The sequence below is a fragment of the Panulirus ornatus genome, chromosome 11 (genome assembly GCF_036320965.1).
Source record: "Panulirus ornatus isolate Po-2019 chromosome 11, ASM3632096v1, whole genome shotgun sequence".
NCBI lineage: Eukaryota > Metazoa > Arthropoda > Malacostraca > Decapoda > Palinuridae > Panulirus > Panulirus ornatus.
In genome coordinates, this window is record NC_092234.1 from 11,902,920 (window position 1) to 11,923,836 (window position 20,917).

General features: G+C 39.1%; 1 protein-coding gene across 1 annotated transcript in view; it reads left to right on the top strand.

Annotated features, from left to right (window-relative positions):
- The window catches only part of LOC139751279 (uncharacterized), a 306,373-nt gene extending 289,728 nt beyond the window's left edge, over positions 1 to 16,645 (top strand). The window contains exons 24-28 of the mRNA XM_071666592.1: positions 3,593 to 3,778; positions 5,821 to 6,038; positions 8,788 to 8,935; positions 10,659 to 10,837; positions 11,144 to 16,645. Of these exons, the coding sequence (XP_071522693.1) occupies positions 3,593 to 3,778; positions 5,821 to 6,038; positions 8,788 to 8,935; positions 10,659 to 10,837; positions 11,144 to 13,909 (3,497 nt within the window). The 3' untranslated portion in view covers positions 13,910 to 16,645. The remainder of the gene's footprint in view (positions 1 to 3,592; positions 3,779 to 5,820; positions 6,039 to 8,787; positions 8,936 to 10,658; positions 10,838 to 11,143) is intronic.
- The last annotated feature ends 4,272 nt before the right edge of the window (positions 16,646 to 20,917 follow it).

A 20,917-nucleotide genomic window follows, 5' to 3' on the forward strand; every position in this document is an offset into this window, starting at 1 on the left:
TCTCCCACATACCTCCATCAGTTTTTTGTTAGCACTCTTCCTTGCGTTCATTCTCACAGGCTTTCCATCCTTTCATCCATTTCCTCGATATACCCCACAACCATTCTTTGCATTCTCACTTTTTTCTTTCAAATTCTCACACTTCTTTCATCTCCCCTCACACTCCTGTGTTCAGTCCTTCCCTCCTGACAAGCATCCATTCATCCACCCACACCCTTTAATCCATCAATTCATAAACTCTTACCATCTTCACTCTCCTTTCCTCACTTTTTTCATTACCCATCCATCCATCTGCCTCCACATCACAAACACCATCCGTCATCCCCTCTCTCATGTATTCTTCATCCATTCCCACACTTCACCTTCATACACCCTATTTGTCCTCCTGCATACCCCTTTACCACTCAGTCCCAGCACACTGTCTCTCTCTGTTTCTAATGCCTTCACTCCAAACTCCGCACACCATCTCATCTTTCACCTTTACCCAAATCCACCATCTTCACTTTCACAGAACCCTTCTTTTCTTACCTCACACAGCTATGTATTCCTTTTTGTGCTCCATCGTTGTCCATATCTATCATCCACACGATCCACCATGTTTCCTTACTTGCAACATTCCAACCCTCCCTACCTCCATCTATCTTTACACCTTACATTCCATCCACTCTTGCAAGAGTGCAACCCACCTTTCATGTAGATCTCCATCCATCTTTCCCCACACCTGTCCCTACCATTTACATTCTTTCAGCCTTTCCCAGAATCCTCCATCTATCTTTTATACTTTTTCATTAATTCTCTCCCACACCCATCCAACAAATGTTGCTCTTGACATAAACATTTACCCTTCACATTGCTATGCCCATGGCCTTCTTGCACATTTCGTCTCCCTCTTTTATATCCTTCTGTCTTACTTGACATACATTCTGTTTTCTCTCCCTATCTTCTCTCTAGACCTTTCCAGTCATTCCTGTTCACACCTGTACATCTTTCCTTCTACACCTGTATGTTTATCCATCTTTCCAAAGCCCACCACTCATCTCTTCATACTCTCAACTCTTTACTTTCCACCCCACTTCATCTGTATGTCTGTTCCCACACTCATAAAGCTATGTTTGTGAAACTCCCCTGCATTTACTAATCATAATATCCTGCCCTCCCATCATATCACCTACCTTTTCCTTCCTGATAACCTTCCATCCTTCCTATCACACTTAAATCCATTTCATTACTTCAGTCTTCCACCTTTCTCTTTTTCATAACATTCTGACCATCTCTTCCCAAAACTGTGTGTCCATCAACTACCTTTGCCCATGCTTATTCACGCTCTTCCATCCTTCACATCACCCTTCCATTGATTTATCAATAGCTTTATCCATCCCAGTATGTTATGCTTTTCCATCTGTTCATCCCTCATGATACCCCTCCATACATTCATCTCCTTACATCTATTAATCATTTGATCTTTCCCAACACTTTCTTTTTCAAACCCCTAAATCCTTCTCAACTCCAAATATTCTTTCCCACTCTTCTTTTTCTCCAGCTCTTGACAACTTTTCATCCATCAAAGTTCATTCAGATCCTCTAAAAGTTGAAATGTTTGTTGTAGATTCTGTCAAGCTTCCTCTGTTATATATATATATAAGACATAAGAACTTGGCTTAAAGTCTCTCTTTAGGCTTTAACATACACCATCCAATCCTACATATAAGTATGATTTTGCTGCTGAGAGGACTGAAATGTTTGCTGCATGTTTAATTAAACATCCAAAGTTGTTCAAACCCTATGATGTAAGAATGAAATATACCATGTATGAGAGTGGTTGAGGCAGTTCAAGAAGTATGTTTAACTTGGTTCCCTGCCTGAAAAGCACCTGATGAAAACAAAAGCAAAAGCAACATTGCTTTTATAATAACAAAAAGTAAATTCCTTCATCATGATACCCTTTATGAAAACAGAATGAAGATGATCATTGATGGCTCAAAATGTCATTATTAAGGTGTAGGCTCTGCTTAATTATTGAAATTTGAGTTTCATACAGCAAAACTACTGAGAGAATCTTCCATATTCACTGCAAAACTGTAAGGTACGCAGGTTGCACGTAATGCCAAAAAACAAATTTACAGTATACTTTGTTTCTCAGTGTGCACCCCAAGGCACATCACACTGTTTCAATGCATTTTATAGCTCAGAAGTCCAAGATTGGATTGTAAGACCACTCCTGCACATAATGGTATCATCAGTAATGAAATAGCAGATTCCAAGGCTAAAGCAACATTTTTCTAGTCACACCTCATAATGATTTCATAAGCAGATTAGATAATCACGTTAGATGTAAATGTCAAGCTACATGGAACTTGCAAGTGCAAAAGAATAAAAACTTCAGAGGGCGAATAAAGGCTTTGAAGTATGACATTCCTTCTTCAACTAGATTTACAATTTTGAGACTTGTTTGTCTACTGAGGATTAGTCATGCTCATTGGAGAGGAGACTTGCTCAGCGGTAATTTGTGGTACAGAAATGCCAAAACTATAGGTCTTAGAGCCAAATATGAATTGTAAAACAGTGAAGGTAATAAGATTATTGGAGTAATTTTTTCAGTGATTATGTAAATTGATTGATGAATTTTTAAAAGGAAGCCAAAATATATAATTCTGTGTAAATAGTTTTAAGGTTTTAGATATCCTTTTTCACACTTAAACACACTGAATAACAAAGGTTCTAGTGCTTTGCAAATTCCAAGAAATCAATAAATCATTTCGTCCACCTCCACCCAGCTAAGTCCATTCCTCTCCATTAACCCCAAAAATACAGTACCCTTACATTTTGCCTGTAACTTTTATCACTCCACATTCCATATCTATCCTTATACTCATTCACCACACACCCATTTCCCCTACAGCCTCTGATCATCCCAACAACCCCTTCCTATCTCATTATTCTAACATACTTCATTCCATGTATTCACACTTACCTCTTTTTTTTCCTTTCCTATTGGAGCTGACTCTTCCAATCTCCTTATTCATACATCCTTAAAATTTTCTCATCTTCTAATGATCCTGCTTTGTCTAAACATTATCCCTCCTTTCCTGTCTTCCTTCCCCTTCCCCCTCTATGCCTCTGTTTTTTACCAACTCTCTACTTTTTTTTTCACCATTTCATTCTCCATTCTCCCTTTTTCCCAGTTTCCTTTCTTTTCTTTCCACCATTATTATTTTCCTCGGCTTTTCATATATTTATCATTATTGATTGTCCTTTCTTCATCCTGTAAGTTCACTCCATCAATCTTTACACTCACTGTTATTCACACGCATCTCTTCTGTTATTACCTCTGCTTCCTTTTTTCCATTATTCCATTTACTTTTGTCTCCTTTTCCTTATTATTTGCTGATTTTCAGATATTGTAAAACATTTAACTATCCTCTTTTTCCTTGTACCTGCCCTGTCTCTGGGCATCCATCCCACCCGTGCTGACTTCTCCTATTCCCTATTATTTGCAATTTTTCAAATATTGTAAAACATTTAACTATCCTCTTTTTCCTTGTACCTGCCCTGTCTCTGGGCATCCATCCCACCCATGCTGACTTCCCTTTAGATGAGGGAGGCAGTTTAGTTGGCAGTGTGGGTGGTGTAGCCGGAGGTGTGGCCTCCCTTGGGACCTTACCAGAGGACCAGCTGTCAGAAGACCATGCAGTAGGAGGAAGCTACCAGCGTGTTTACCAAGACTGGAAACCATCAGTGGAGAAGACTGATGTGGTGCGCACCATGGAAGCCATAGAAGGTAGGAGTGTACCGCTGCCTCTCCATGTTTCATTTTTGTTAATAAGCCACCCTGCCATAAAGTAGGAAATTACTTGTTGAATACAGATAGGTATGTGAATAAGAGCAAGGTTATTAGGTACAGTAGGGTTGAGGGTCAAGGCAATTGGGATGTAAGTTTGAATGGAGAAAAACTGGAGGAAGTAAAGTGTTTTAGATATCTGGGAGTGATCTGGCAGCGGATGGAACCATGGAAGCGGAAGTGGATCATAGGGTGGGGGAGGGGGCGAAAATCCTGGGAGCCTTGAAGAATGTGTGGAAGTCGAGAACATTATCTTGGAAAGCAAAAATGGGTATGTTTGAAGGAATAGTGGTTCCAACAATGTTGTATGGTTTCGAGGCGTGGGCTATGGATAGAGTTGTGCGCAGGAGGGTGGATGTGCTGGAAATGAGATGTTTGAGGACAATGTGTGGTGTGAGGTGGTTTGATCAAGTAAGTAACATAAGGGTAAGAGAGATGTGTGGAAATAAAAAGAGCGTGGTTGAGAGAGCAGAAGAGGGTGTTTTGAAATGGTTTGGGCACATGGAGAGAATGAGTGAGGAAAGATTGACCAAGAGGATATATGTCAGAGGTGGAGGGAACGAGGAGAAGTGGGAGACCAAATTGGAGGTGGAAAGATGGAGTGAAAAAGATTTTGTGTGATCGGGGCCTGAACATGCAGGAGGGTGAAAGGAGGGCAAGGAATAGAGTGAATTGGATCGATGTGGTATACCGGGGTTCACGTGCTGTCAGTGGATTGAATCAGGGCATGTGAAGCGTCTGGGGTAAACCATGGAAAGCTGTGTAGGTATGTATATTTGCGTGTGTGGACGTGTATGTATATACATGTGTATGGGGGTGGGTTGAGCCATTTCTTTCGTCTGTTTCCTTGCGCTACCTCGCAAACGTGGGAGACAGCGACAAAGCAAAAAAAAAAATAAATAAATGTTTTAACTGTCAAGTATTTCATGTAATTGCATAAGAAATTTCAGAGTAATGAGAGGACCCAGGTTGAGCTTAATATGCTTCAGTTCTGTCTTTTGAGTTTGATTAAAATGATGAAGTTCCTTGAGGATAGAATTGATGTTTCTTTATATTGAGAATAATGAGAACAGTAATTAGGGTAGTCTCTGAACTTTTGTGCAGGTTATAAAATCATGAAAGAGGCTGCCCTTTGTTGTGACCCATTTATCACAATATTATAATCTTTCACATATGTGTGCTGTGGTATGGCAAGAACTCATAGACCCATGGGTAATTTTATATTAGCTGAAATGGGACTGAACCCTAACCCTCCCTGACACCATTAAGGTTTAATGTGCTTGAGCATCTTTACAGGCATTATAGTCATATTCTCTCCTTGAGTGGCATTGAAATGCAACTAATGTAAGACATGGCATGAAAAGGATTTAACCAGTTGCTTCATTATCTTGATAACCAAGATCAGAATTAACAAGTTTCATGTGCATATGGTTTTGAAGGATAGCAATTCCTAAATTGTATAGATATATTTTTCTCTCTACTGACTTGGTCGTTTTTTCCTAATGCATCCTCAATAAGGTGAGAAAAGTAAATAGGTATTAAAAAAGTTCACCCCTTGATGTGTAAACAAATGCAGTCCTCATTATAATTGAAAAAGGACAACACCCCATGGAGGAAGTTATTTTAGTTTGTAAATATCACATATCTGATTTGGCAGAAATGTGGTTAACACATTTCATACTTCTGGTAATTGTGCTGAATGTAAGGTTACAGGGTAGTATATGTACTTCAAAGTATTAGGCATCCCTCACTTTTTTACTACCTTTGGGGTTAGGTGTAGGGACCCCAGTTCTGCAAGTATTTCCCGAAAGGGTGCTTGTAAGTTTTTAAATGGAATTAGAGTATCCAAACACAGATATCCATTAAAATGTTTAGAAAGATTCTACGTGTAGCATACAGTTTTGAATGTAAAACTTGTTGCTTGATCATAATTTTCTTTTATATAAGATCATCATATATCACTACTCCATGTCCCAACACAGAGGCACAGTCCCCACTTCCTTGTAAAGAGAAGGACAAATCTCCATGGAGGAAGAGCAATCTCAATGTAGCAAACTCAAGTGAGGCAACTCAAGAGGATGCCTCAGCACCATCCTCTACTTCCAACACTAACACTAGCTCATCCACAGCTGCCCGAAGACTCCGTAGGTTAAGATCCAGATCCAACATTGAACCTGGTCAGGTTGTCCAGGCAGTTCAGGTACTTCTGCAATTTTTCTTTGTCATTACTAGTCACATATTATGCCACCCTAAATTTGCAAAATGTTAAGCAATGTTTCCTTCAAGCTATTTCAGACACTGTGGCAGCCTCCTAGGTACAAAAGGTAAGCTATGTCTAGGAATTTTGCCATAATAGAGTAACTATATGTACATCACCTGTTTATGTCTATTTACCACAATATCCTATTTGATTGTGCTAATTACTAGGACTGTGCTGCAATGCCCCTTCAGTGGTAAAGTCAAATCTTATGGGGGAATGTATTTTATACGTAAACCATAAGGGCACAAAATGAAAGCACTGACACCAGCAGCTTCTGTATGTAAACCATAAGGGCATAAAATGAAAGCACTGGCTCCAGCAGCTTCTGGATTATACAGATCTGTTAGCAGAATCAGTTATTGTTTTGCTTTATTTAATTTATCTTTGAGGGAGGTTTTTGTAGAACATCCCCCCCCCCCATAAAGCTAGGAATGGGTGATTATTGTATTTATTGACAAACATTTATAAGCAGATTACTCAGTCTTCTTATCTATCTACTGTATCTATCTATTAGAAAATAGAATGTGGTGGAACATATTTATGATTAATTAGAACTAAGCCTTCAGAAAACACAGTCCATAAAAGTAGTGGGAAAATGAGAACAAAATGTGATGGAAACCACGTGAATGATATGACCAGACAGACACCATTGATAGAACTGCTTGAAATAAATATGTGGTACAATTGTCAATATATTTGAAAAGGAGTTGATAAAAGTAATGAAAAGTACATAGTATTCATTGTTTTAGTTACAGAATGATTCTGAAGTTAATGACCATAAAACATTGTAAACTATATATATATATTTATCCCTGGGGATAGGGGAGAAAGAATACTTCCCACGTATTCCCTGCGTGTCGTAGAAGGCGACTAAAAGGGGAGGGAGCAGGGAGCTGGAAATCCTCCCCTCTCGTTTTTTTTTAATTTTCCAAAAGAAGGAACAGAGAACGAGGCCAGGTGAGGATATTCCCTTAGAGGCCCAGTCTGTTCTTAACACTACCTTGCTAACGCGGGAAATGGCGTATAGTTTGAAAGAAAGAAAGATATATATAAATATTTGCATTGTAACACTCAGATTGGTGGACGTAAATTTCACATTTAAATGACTGGGTCCAAAAGTTTTCTTTTAAATTGCTTAATTGTACTGTTCAGGAAGGGAGTCTTACTCTTGTTAAACCACACCTCTTAAATTCTCTTCTATTGTACAAGCTTTTGAACTTTTGTATGCTGTCTACATTTAACAACATCCTCTTGCAGTTTATTCTGTTTAGTCACAACTCTAATTCTATTAAACATCTTTCTCTACAAGTTTCTTTCTTAGTTTCATGTAATGTCCTCTGTTCACTGTCTTTATCGTCATTCTGGTATAAAATCTTAAAGGTTGTGATCAGGTCACCCCTCACTCTTCTATCTTCCAGCATGGGTATGTTAAGGCTCGTATCCTTTTCCCTGTAATCAGCTTACTGAATTCTGGTAACATCTTTGCTGCCTTCTCTAGACCTAATCCATTAGCTGTTTGTGCTTTTTTAGATGCAGTGACCAAACTTTAGAAGCATATTCTAGTTTTATCCTTATAAAGGATATGAACAGCTTGGTAACTATTTCCTTATCCATGTTCTAGAAAGCTATTCTAATATTTGCCTGCAGACAGTTTGTCTCCTTAACTCTTCTAATCTGGGTGTTTTTAACAGGTTAGGGACAGTATATACTTCCATTCCTTCTCACACACTCATTTCTGGTACTTACTGTCTGCAAGATATTAATAATAATAATGAAGGCTTCTTTTACTTTGTCTCATCCTCATTACATTTTCATCACCCATATGTTAGACCAACTTTGGAGTCTGTTTAGGGCCTTATGTAAGTTGTTGCAATCCTCCTCATTTTTGTAGATGATCTTTGTATCATTTCTAGGTGGCTTTTGTATCATCAGCAAGCATATTCAGGTAGGAGTTTACACCTACAGACAAGTCATTTATACAGATCAATAAGGGTAATGTTCCTATAATAGAACCATGTGTCACTCTAGTAGTAATCTAGACCCATTTGGAGAGGCACCTGTGACAAAAATCCCTAGTTCCTTTCTTCTGAGATATTCTGTTCATCAAAGAAGTTTCCCCTTTATTCTTGCCTGATGATGCAGCTCCTTAATCAGTCTCCAATGTAGTACAGCATCAAATGCTTTTTGGCAATCCACATAGAAACAGTTCACCCCAACCTACATTTTTTCAAGATGTCTCACTTGCTTTTGGAAATCTAAGAGATTTGTTACACATGACATCCTTTCCCTAAAACCATGTTGTAGAAAGTCATCCATTTGCTTTTAAGTACCTATTTTTCCATACCCCTACTGACCACACTCATTAGTAAGACTTGTTTGAAGTGTCCTTTGGTATTGCATTTTCCCTTTTCCATTCCCTTTGGACTTCCGCCAGGTGTTTAAGGGTTAATATCTCCATCAATATGGTACATCTATGAACTTTTTATTGATAAAACACAATAGAAATTGAAGCTCGGGGGAAAAGAATGTAATATTGTGTGCTTGGAAATTGTATTTATATATTCTTTTTCATCAAAAGTGTCATCATTAATTGATAAAAACATATTAATGAGTATGCCTTTGATGCAGCATAAGTGTAGGCCAAGAAAGGAATAAAACCGTAACTGTACTTTTCCTTCCAACTCTGCAGGGTTTTGATGAGAATGAACTAGATAATAATAATAGGCGATCCTCTCTAATCCAAACACTGGGACGCATAGACTCTCAGGATACCATCAAGCTCTATATTCGCCGCCCATCACAGGAGGAAAAAAGGGCTGCTGCTGCACAAAATGCTGGTAAGTGTTGTATACTGTAAACTGTAATCACATTGAGTAACTTTAAAAGACTTGACCATGTAGTGAGCGACTCCCATGGTGTAGCGGGTAGCATTCTTTACAGTGACGCATTCGTGGACCGCTCATGGTTTAGCACATAGGTTCCAATCCTGGTTATGGCAGTCAGTCCATAATCAACCCAGTTTGTTAACTGTTGTAGAAACCATGGTACAATTATGTACTTAAAAAATCTTAACCAAGTGTTAAATGCCCCTAACATCTATTATGAAAAGACAGGTTTACACGTGAGACAATGACTGGAATGGTTCAAACAACAATTGTGGTTTTACTTAGCTTAGTGGAGCCCCTTTCAGACACTTTCAGATACCTACAAACTCGATTAACAACCACCAAAGATCGTATGTATCTCTCATGATTGTGAATCATGTGTTCTGGGTATGAATCCCTCTAAAAACAGGCACCAGTTTTACCTAACCATGCTAGTCTGTCATTAACTGAATACAATCTTACTGAGGTGATTGTCATTGGATTGTGGTTAAGCCAAAGTGGCCGGAAAGAAATTATTAGATTTATTCTTTCTGCAAAACCAGACATATCTATGTTAGTTTCACCCAGCAGGCCTCTAAAATGTTAACTTCTCTTAGAGTACCTCTAAGCTGAAGTGCTGACTGTTGCTTCAGGCAAGAAATTTCTCATGCTGGGACATGGTGCCAAAAGCAATTTTTCATCATGATGGATGAGTCTTGCTGGTTGTTTGACATTCATACTGTTGGGAGTATTGGCAAGAGAAATAAGGAAAGTTAAAGCTTTGCTTCATCAAGGTGGTTCATTCAGTCACTACTACATACTGTCATAAGTACATAATTTTTACATTTATACACAGTCTCAGACATTTGGCACTGCAAGACTGAGTTAAGTAAAGCCTTTTTTCTCTCCTTTTACAATATACAAACAGAATACCAGGCACATACTTTTATGAAATGATCTACATTGATGAACTGTCCCTAGGTCTGATATTACAAGAACTGCACAGACAACTAGAGTTCAAGGTGGTAATAACTGTCATCTGACAGTTTTCCACAGTATAGTGAGTATGTGGGAAAGGGTAGTTGCCCCTGATGTGGCCATTCTTTAGGAAAGACATGTAATCATTCATTGTGGCAGTTGCAATGGCTCATCCTTTGTTTTCGTTGCCATCTATGGGCAGCCAACAGAATCTGAAATGCATGCAGATTTCATCTTTCAGGTGGAAATTAAGTCTGTACATTAACATTTATAGCATTCAACTACATAGTAGTAGATAGCTCCAAAAGAGTTGAAATATGCATTTTAATGTATAAAGGGCAAGTCTTCATACAAAAATTATTGTCCTTGCTGATGTCGCGGGCAAAGTGATTTATTACCTGTTAATATTATCACTTCCTATATGCTGTTTATGTAGCTAACTTTATGGAACATTTAATTTGGTATTTAGTCCTCCTTTCTTGCAAATGCAACTTTTGAATCTGAGTTAGTGAATATTATACCTGTATACTGCATATTTCACTCATTCCCATTGAATTCAGGTGTATTTCTTGTAAATACAACTTTTGAATCTGAGAAATTACTTAGCTCTTATCTCTGCAAGTTCAGTTGTATGTTATCATTGTTATGAAAACTTTCTTTTCAATATACAAGAATTCATTGCTTGCTAAATTGTCACTTTCTTTTTGCCCACATACAGAAAACAGTGACAGCAATGATAAGGATGGAGGCCACCTGAAGGACAGTTCTCCTCGTCGTGGCTCTGCCCCAGCAGCTTCACCATCAGAGGACTCTCCGACCAGCAGGTCAGAACAGCTCCTTCAGAAGTATCGCCACTCTGTTGATGTCTCGGCTGACATCCTTCGCTCTATTGAAGAGGTATTGGTTTGATGCTGTTTACCTTTAAAATGCCTTTACTAATAAAAGCTAAAGTAATGTAATTACGTATTACACCCTATATGTTTTTATGAGTAAATCAGTTTCATGAAACCCTGTTACAGTCTCCAAGAAATATTTCATGTACAACATATATCAAGGGTTTTCAGACTTTGGAAGCTAACCAAACCCTTTCAGTCTCTCATGAAATACCTCATCGATCCCCATCAAGCCTTTAAGAAATTCAGCTTGAAAATCCTTGGCATATCATTGTCTGAAAGTATTACTATGAAAAATCTTGGTTTCTAGGTTGAATCAACACCTGGCCGCGGTAATGAGGAAACTCGCCGAGAAAAAAGAGTCTATCAACGTACCATGACACCCTCCAGCCTCCGTTCTGCACTCCAGCAAAGGCTCAAAGACAATCTTCAAGCAGCTCATTTGGTTGGTACTATCCGTTCATTAGGGGATGATGCTCCTGAACATGTTAATGAAGGAGAAGAGGAGGAGGAAACAAAAGGAGATAATCAGGGAGAAGATCAGAAAACGTTACCACCATCAATTCCCCGCCACCTTCGCAGACCATCACGTGAGGAAGGGAAGTTGGACAAGATAGAGATTGATGCTGAAAATATTGAAACCCCACCAGTAACCCGGAGAGCATTTGGGATGAGAAGTTTCCGCTCACCACCTGATTCACGATGGCTAAATTCTGGTCAAGAGGAAAATGAAGATATTGATGGGCGCCGAACAGGTCGTCGATTCCGCAGTCTAACTAGTGAGGATCGTCGTGCTTTAGTAGGAGAGAAAAAATTAACATCTGATGGAGAGTCGGCTAGACGGCATCCCCGGTCAGGAGTAGATAGTTCAGAAAATGAGGGTGCTGGTAGTGAGATTGAAGAGCGTGGAACAGCACGTAGATCACAGCGATTCAAACGTTTGGCTGACCTAGCCAAAGATATTGACAGTGAAACAGAGCAAATGCTAGCAAGACAAAAAGATCGTCCACCATCTATAGGTGATGATGATGGCCTTGGCGATGGAAATTTTGAACGTTTCTCATCTGTTCGTAAAACATTGAGACATAAGAAAACACAAGACAAACAAGAACCTAAGGTGCATGAAGAATATGTCCAGGCAGATGCACGAAATGCAGGTGTTGGAGTTTCACAGGTGGATGCAACATATTCAGATAGTTCAGGAAAAGGTTTATTGCCTGCTTCTCGTGAACCATGTGAAGAAGCATCCTCGGTAGAGAAAATTCAAACAAGCGTTCAGCAAGCACAAGCGAGCGACATCACTCAGGAAACCTACGAGGACAAAGACACTCGACTGAAACGTTGGCAGCGCATCAAAGAAACTAAAACTGAGGATGAAGAACGGGGAAGCAAATCTCGTGAAGCAGATTCATGGAAAGATCGTATAACCCGACGTTTCCGGTCCAATGTAGATAAGTACGATGTACAACGTGCCATGGAGGACCACAGGAACAAGAACACCAAGGGTGAGCTTAAACCACCTGCATCCGAAAGACTACTTCGTAAAAATAAGGATGGCGTGGCCAGAGGGCTGGAGACCCGAGGTTCCTTTAGAGCCACAGGTGGAGCTACTGATCCACGACGAGACCGCAGAGATCGCACACGTAGTGCTATTGACCCTGCTCAGGTTCGCCAGGCTTTAGACAAGGAGAAAGAAAAGGACAAGAAACGATCGGTATTTGGTGACCCCTCGCGGGGAGTTGGAAGGCTATTCTCCAAGCTTGATGGTAAGGAGCCATCAAGGTTACGCCGAGGTGAAGCACAGACTAGGTCTCTCTTAGATACACGGACCAGAAATCGTGTTGTTGGTAGCTCTACAACAAAAGATGTTGATGAAGGTTTTGAGGACACTGGGAGCATCAAATCGGAGACAACAAGTCAAGGAGCATCATCTACAGGTGATGTTCCCAGTGCAACCTCGGATAGAGTTCAAGGAACTCCTTCATCTGTTCGCAGAAGTAATCCAAATGGGCTGAGAATTGAAAGACACCTTGGAAGCTTGCGTGGCCGGCCAGAGCAAAGTAGCCTGGGTGCATCAATAAAGAGTGAAAAGTCCGGCTCACATTCCAGCCTCCGGTCTTCTCGCTCTTCCTTAACTTCTGCAGCATCAGTAAATACAGTTAGACCTGCCAAACCTCCCTCGAAGTCACCCAGTACTGCTAGCATGATCAGTAACAAGTCAGACTCAAGTAATCGGGCTCGAGGGAAGGTGAATGATTACACCTCTGCCCTCAAAAGTTTGACATTCAAAAGTTTACGAATGAACCGTGGTAATGGGGAGAACTATGAGACCACCCAAAGCTCGCCTTGTAGCCCTAAAGCTGAAGAAAGTCAGCCTTCATTCCCAGATGACCGTACAAGGTCTTCAGGATCCCTTCATAGCTCAGGGGGGATTACCCCTACTCGCCCTCTTTCTCGAGCTGACTCTACACGCTCTACAGGTTCCCTTAGTAAACAGTCAAGTGAAGGTTCCTTGAGACGTGGCCCCATACCAGGCCCGAAATCCTCAGCACGTATAACCAATAATAACAACAGAACTAAACGTCCCCTGGCTCCTGCACAGGTTCGCTCTCTTACTACCACTGACAACAGGGGTAGAAACAAGAGTGGCTCAAGCGGGTCACTGCGTAAGTCACCTGGATCTACACCAAATTCTTCTGTTAAAGTAAAACGTGGAGACTCTGGAAGTTCTAAAGAGAACCTTTCTCGATCAAACTCTGGTAACAGTCGGGCAGGCGGCACTAATCGTACTACTACTCGCTCTGCCGCTTCATCAAAGCCACTTGCTGATCGTTCAGCTAGTTTCCGCTCTACCCCTCCCAAACCAGAGTTGGGATCTAGAAGATCTACTGGCAATACATCAAATAAAAGTAGTTCCCCAAGGAAAGGAGGAAGCCTTCCAGCATTCATGCAACCCACAAAATCCTCTTCCTCCAAGATGAATGCTGATGCCCCTCCTACTGCCACCCCCATTAAGAAGGTCAAAGTTGTATCTCGAAATATAACACTTGCTACCCCACGGCCAATGGTTAAGTGAGGTACTCTCTACCTGCCCATCTATTTAACTTGAATCGTTTCTTGTGATCATGTCAAGGAATTTGCATTTCTTCGCTTGTCAAAGGACATCAGGAATTCATCACAAGGTACAAAACTTCTGTCATGTCATGAGCCAGAAAAATGAAAAATTTTGAACAAAATACTGATAATACATGAAACTAACACAAGTGATCACCCAGGTTGAAGTAGGAGTAAATTCCTTAACTTTTATCACTTCCTGTGAAGTGGTGTAGACCTGTGAAATCGTGTGCCATGTTCATCTTAGTGTTTTGCTGGTAAAGCCTTTTCTTACAGTGCCATTAAAACAGACTGTCATTATTGAATTATGTTACCTACATAGACTGCCCATTATGTTGCAGGTATAAAAGTTTTTACTTTTTTAGTTATTTTCCTTTGGCAAAGCTGTTGAAGGGATTAATTGCTTACCAGTTTAAATTCTGAGAATCACAACACAGATATCCAAGAAGGCAGGCAAGTTCGTGCCTCCCTCACTCAGTGCTTATGCCTCTTGCCTTGTGAAGCCTTCATCCTGATGACAGATGTTATTCTGTTTGTATATTCTTAAACCTGAAACGGGTTATGTTATGCCGTTTACTATAATTACCAATGTGATGACTACTTTCACCATTGACTAATTTAATTATGTTGATGTATGTCATTAGTAGTACTTTAAAGAAGCCAAAATCTTTTCCTGTACATTATAACCTTTTTATTTTAATCTTCACTTTTCTTGCCAGCAGTAACACTTGTATAAAGTTTGAGAATCTAAAATTTTTTTCAATTATACAAACAAATTTTACCCATCATGTTTAAAAGTGTGAATAGTGTATACTCACACTAATTTGTCTGTGATGCATCCCTGTGAAATAAGGTCAAGTGGCGAGTCCAAATTCTCAGATGGTGCTGATGTGGAAGCTGCCGAGTACTAAGATTGTGATCGATTACTTTGCCTCTCCATTACTCTCAGGTGTGCTTCAGCATTATTTTTCATGAATTTGGACTTCCACTGTTATTACTGATTTGTGTCCTAAGGTTTTACATATTCAATTATGATATTATTTTAAGCTACTCGTGCCTTTGGAATTAGATGATTAAACTGGTTGTGTGATGAAACAGAAAGTGCTATGCCTTGTCCAAGTTAATGTACAGTAATAATGTTAATTTATTGGACTAATGGCTCGCTTATAGAATGTGTCTTTGCTGCCTTTGATGATGATGTTTGATAGCTATGCATAGCCACCTGTCGATTTTTTTTTTCATCAAATCTATATTTTAAAAATTCAGCTTTTTTTTACTGTAAATTAGATCTGTTTAATGTTTATACTTTCCTTTTTATGTTTAGACTAACTTTTGATACTATACAGAATACTTTGTAAACAGACTTTAATATATCAATATACAATGAGTACATACATTGCTGTGGATGTGGCTGTGCCAGGATATATTAAAAACTTAATGTAAAATCAAAAATAATTATTTTATCAAGTGTACAGTACAGCTGTTTACCAGTTATTACTGGTTAAGTTGGTGAATTCATATTCATTTTTGTAAATAATATTTTAAGTGTTTTTATGTATCTATAAAGAATATTCCATAGGCATTTTATAATTCATGAAGGTGCTTGTATTTTTCATATGTGTGCAGTATGGCTTTCCAGTTACTCTAATAATCCAATGTGCCATGCCCTGAATTAGGTCAGAGTTTGTGACAAAGGAGGTCATACATAAATATTTATGTTTACAATATCAGTTTAAAACCAAATCATTTTGCTTAATCACTATTATCTGCTCCCATACCTGATGCTGTAATACTCAGTAGAGTTGACACCAGCAGCGATTTACCTCTCTTTACTTCATGAAGATGACCACCATGGGCCACACATGGATGATCTCGTTAAATCTTTATGAAAATGACCACTTTAAGCCACAAAAGAACAACCTTTGTTGACCTTGTGTGAACACTGACCACATCAAACCACATAAAGGTGACTTCTGATCTTGTACCAACATTGACCATCTTAAGCCCAATAGGGTAAACCTGTTGACTTGCAACAGAACCACCTATGGTCACAGAGATGACCTGTTTTACAGTTTGCTTCTCATGGCTCACATGAGGATAAGCTCTGATATTGTGTAGGTGCTGACCTTTGAACTAAGGGTTATTTCCATCATGTGACAATTCTTTGGCCGATATTCATATATGGGGCAATTATAGGTTATTTTCTGAGCCTGTAAGTGATAGGTTCAAGCTTTAATCTTGTGCTAAAGATGAAAAGCTAATACTGCTACTTTATTATTATGTACTGACAAATAAGAACCGACATATTCTGCGACGAGTTACTGTGTAACCATTTTGTTATGTTGTACAGCAGTCACCAGTTTCTTATTCAATTACTTGTCATTTTCAATGACAAAATATTTATTATTAATAATCTGAACTTCAGGGACTCCCTGAGATCACCTCATGGACACAATTTCCCGTCATATATGAATTATTTCAATTAAATCATTGTAAAAATCGTGTCTTTTTGAATGGATGCTTTACTTTTTGCTCTGCAGATTCAATCAGTCAGGTCTTAACACTTTTGTATTTATTTTACTAAGTACTAATGTTATTCAACTTTAGTAATTAACTGGAAATCTTTTTATGATATAGAATTTCAGAGTTAATGTAACTGTATAATTTTATAGAATACAATAAATATTACTGAGAAATAGCACTTGGTCTGTATATCCATCTTTTATTGTGCTCAATCATAACACAAGAAGTATCTTTATGACTGATTAGTTTCTAATTTCTTACAGCCCTGGCAAGTAGCTAAAGCCATTTCCGTACCTTCACTAAAGATGGTGTAATATGCCATGAGTTCTCATGCATGGTGGTTCTTTTTAATCGTTAATCTTGTCTATCTATGTATATCTCAGATCTCCATTCCCATTGGGAACTCCTAAATAAGGTACCTACAGTATGTCTCCATAAATGTTGAACTCCAATGCCGCTTCTTAGCATTTAATGCATCATTCTAAACAGGCCAATGGCAGAGGGCAACTCTCTCGCAGTGTTTCCTAAGCCTCCAACATGTTCCTACCAACTACTACCTAATATTCTTTAATAAACTTAGTTAAAACCATATAACATTTTAAGTTACAAAATTAATACTTTTATTCTACTATGTACTCCTCATTCTCTCCTTCCACCTGTCATGCATACTACATACCTCTCTACTTTTGTTAATTTTTCTTCTCACCATGTATCCTAATGTTTTAAGCCACCGTCCTTAACAGTCAGAAATTGAGGGTAATATCAAGCCTTTTTATACAATACACTGTGAAAACCCTTAAAGAACTTGTTGACAGTTGCAGGTATTTGTTACAAATGAACCTCTCAACAAATGTAGGCCACATTTTCCTGCCTATATGTGTGAAGGATCTCGTGTTTTTTCAACTGACTAGACCGTGTGGAAAAAGCTGTTACCAGGATAACGAAGGTAGATAGACACTGCACTCCTCCCACACAGGCCCTAAACTTACTACAGTGTATACAAGCATGATTATATATAGTTCAAATGAAAAAAAAAACAGCCATCTATCACATTCAAATGCATCAGTAGACCATGGAGAAGGATTCTGAGTATGATTTTAGAGGAAAATTGAATCTCCAAAAACAGGGAGTTTAGGTAAAGGAAAGATCAGTGCTGGGATTACTGATACACACTTAGATTAAATGGTAGCAGCACACAAAGATTTAAACAATGCAGTGCCAAAGTTTAACTGTCTATGTGGCACCGTTTAAAAACCTGGAAAACTGTTTCTAGTATTTCAAATATTGCTAAAATGCTGCTATCTGAGGGAGACTATGTAGAAATCTAGTCACAAAGGGTCAAAAACTCTGCCATTCATCATTACCAAACGACTCAGAAACTATTAAAAAACTGAAAGGCCAACATAAATTCCACCACTGGAAGAAATTAGAGAACATATTGGTGCTCTAGATAACTATATCTAATAATTATGTCAAAGACTGGAGCAATTTCAAAAGACGTAACCTTCTGCAGACTATGAAAGTTAACAATAAAATTTTATAACGCTAAGTGCAAAGAAACAAGAACGCACCAGCAGGGCCCTTTAAAAAGCTGATAAGAACCCTATGGATAGGTTGGCTTATGACCCACAAGGTCCCAGAGAAAGGGGACTGGGGAGCCCACACAATAGGAAAGATAGCCTCATATGATATACATAAAACTTACATTTTTTTATTTGGATAGTTACTTCACTGATATTTCTAGATATCTTTCCTCATGGTACGGCAGAGGCCGGGGATTTGCTCCAGTAGCCCTCACCACCAGAGAGCCATCGGGAGAGTCGAACTTCCAGAGGGGAGATATTAACCACTGACCGGGGAAATAAAAACGCCAACGCAATAGCACAAATAATCACGGTGGGGCGGTGAACCAGCAATATATTAGTTATGTTCCCCTCGATTACCATTTCGATGATTTTGAAAAGTTCGGGAGCGAATGCAATTAGCATATTAAGAATGGCATATAGCACGGCACATAAGAGTAAGGATTGGTGTGATTCACAGCCGTCAAAGCCCAAACATATCTTATGTCGACAGCGAACATAATTTAGCGAGAGTTTTGGTTGTGGATTACTGGTAAGGTGTACCTGAGAAAGGCACGAAAACACATTAAACAACCACAGTGTCTTTTATTAAGGTACATATAACTTGAAATAACCCTGGGGCACTGAGTTATTGGAGGTGTAAAGATTATAGTGGGAAAGGAGACGTCAGTTGTGGCAAGTTGAGAAATAAAAGAAATGGTCATGATATTCGGTTCTCGATGTTGCTAAAGGAAGGCTGATATCAAGATGAGACACAGCAATGAAAGGTGCCAAAATAAAACGTCAGGAATCACGTTAGGACTACTACTGGCGCCCTAGACTTTGGGTACTGTAATGGTACACTTGTAGTCTAGACTAAAGCGAATTAACTACCTTCCTGCGGTGATACCCGGATATATATATGAGGCAGGATGCTTAGGTAGGCTAGTCAAATGTCGCAAGTTCTGACCTCTCTCCATGCTGGTGGACTGAGAGTGGCTCTTCTTACGGAAAGGGTAAGGTCATCTATAATCAAAGCGGCATCTTCTAATCAGCCACTGCTTTGAATCATGGATGTCACGGAGTAATACAGGTACGCCCGTAGGTTAAGCCATTAAATTCATTTCACCGGGTGTTTTCAGATCAGGTAACACTTTGTGGAGCGACAGTTGGTCGCTACGGTATCTTTAATTGGGGGTCTAATTCAGAAGAACATCCAGAGGTCATAACTGGAAACTAAGTATAAAGTGTCCATGGAAGGAAGTAAAATCGTATTTTTATAGTATCAAAGTAACTGATGAATAAATCAAGTAATCAAATTATGAACGCTAACAGCAAACAAGATCTTATAAAGCTGTGCTGAGACAAAATCCCAAGAGCAGGGTGAACAGGGCAGCTAATACCTGACAAGAACCCTGTGGATAGTTTGGCATATGTTGGCATAACTCCCACAAGATCCCAGGGAAAGGGGACTGGGAAGACCACATGACAGGAAAGATGGCATCAAATGATATGTATAACACTTCTCTTTATTACTAATTTTTATGCGATTTGGACAGTTACTTCCCAGATATTCCTAAATTTCATGTCCCCTCAGGGCACTGCAGAAGCCACGGATTTGCCCCGGAAACAACTCCCTACCATTGGTGAGTTCTCTGTGAAGTGAACCAGAATTATATTGGGTTATGTTCCCTTATCTGGGTCTGGATGCAGTTCTTTCTTTCTGCTTGAATACACGTGGGTTGCTGACATTCAATACACACACACACACACACACACATTCGTAATTCACACAATTACTCAGTTTTCTGCGGTAAACGCTACGCGCTAGCCCAATTCAGTAGCAAAATCTCATCATAAATAGAGATTGAGATGGGGCTCCTACAAAATTATAACTTTTCATCACTATACAAGTAGATAACTAAAGATAATTACAAACAAAAGATTGCAAACAAGTGTTTTAAAGTTGTTTACACCATGAGCCGATCTGTAGCGTCTGGCAGTATGGACGGTGGTGTTTCTGTGGAACAGTCCGTAAGCCGTGAGGTAATTACGATCTTCTGTTCATATTTAGATACATTGAGCTAGGCAGGATGGTGTATATATCATGAGTGATTTAAATGGACGAGAAACAGTGTCAGTCCTCACGACATAAAGGTCAGTAAGGATCTAGAAACTTTCGTCCAGGGTACCAGGTATAGTCGTGTCACGGAGAACGTCTGTTGCTCGGGCCTCAGTGATGGCGCTATTCTTGAATTAGAGAATTTAGAGGGTTAGTTATTGTTAGTTATCATGGAATGATATTGTTATATTTATATATAAAGAGAATATTCGACCGCAATATGAATTGAGAAGATTAGGGTAGGACTGATCCGTGCCAACGCAAGCCTTTGTTTTGAACGTAAGATTGAATAGTCCAAATCATTATTACAGCTTTTGAATATGGTTGAATTTTTACTGCTACAGGCAATAAAGAAGCAACACGAATATCAAAAAGGAAAAACAAAATATCCGAGTTCCCTTTTGTATGGCAGTCTTCTAGGAATCCTCCCCTCTGGACTTGAGAACGTACCTCAGTGAAATCAGACCTAACCTCTAACCAAAGGTTATATATATATATATATATATATATATATATATATATATATATATATATATATATATATATATATATTGCTAGCACCAATAATCAAAACACTCCAAACTCTGGGGATGGACACAGTTAATGTATCTCAATGTTGGAATACATGATCTGCCAGACTGTTTTGGGTAATTCCTTCCCTTAACAATCTGTCTAACATAATGGGTGTGTGTTAATGTTTCATGCTTTTGAAAATCAGGAGAACTGTCAAGAAGCGAGGTAATTTATCAGTTTAGTTCCGCAC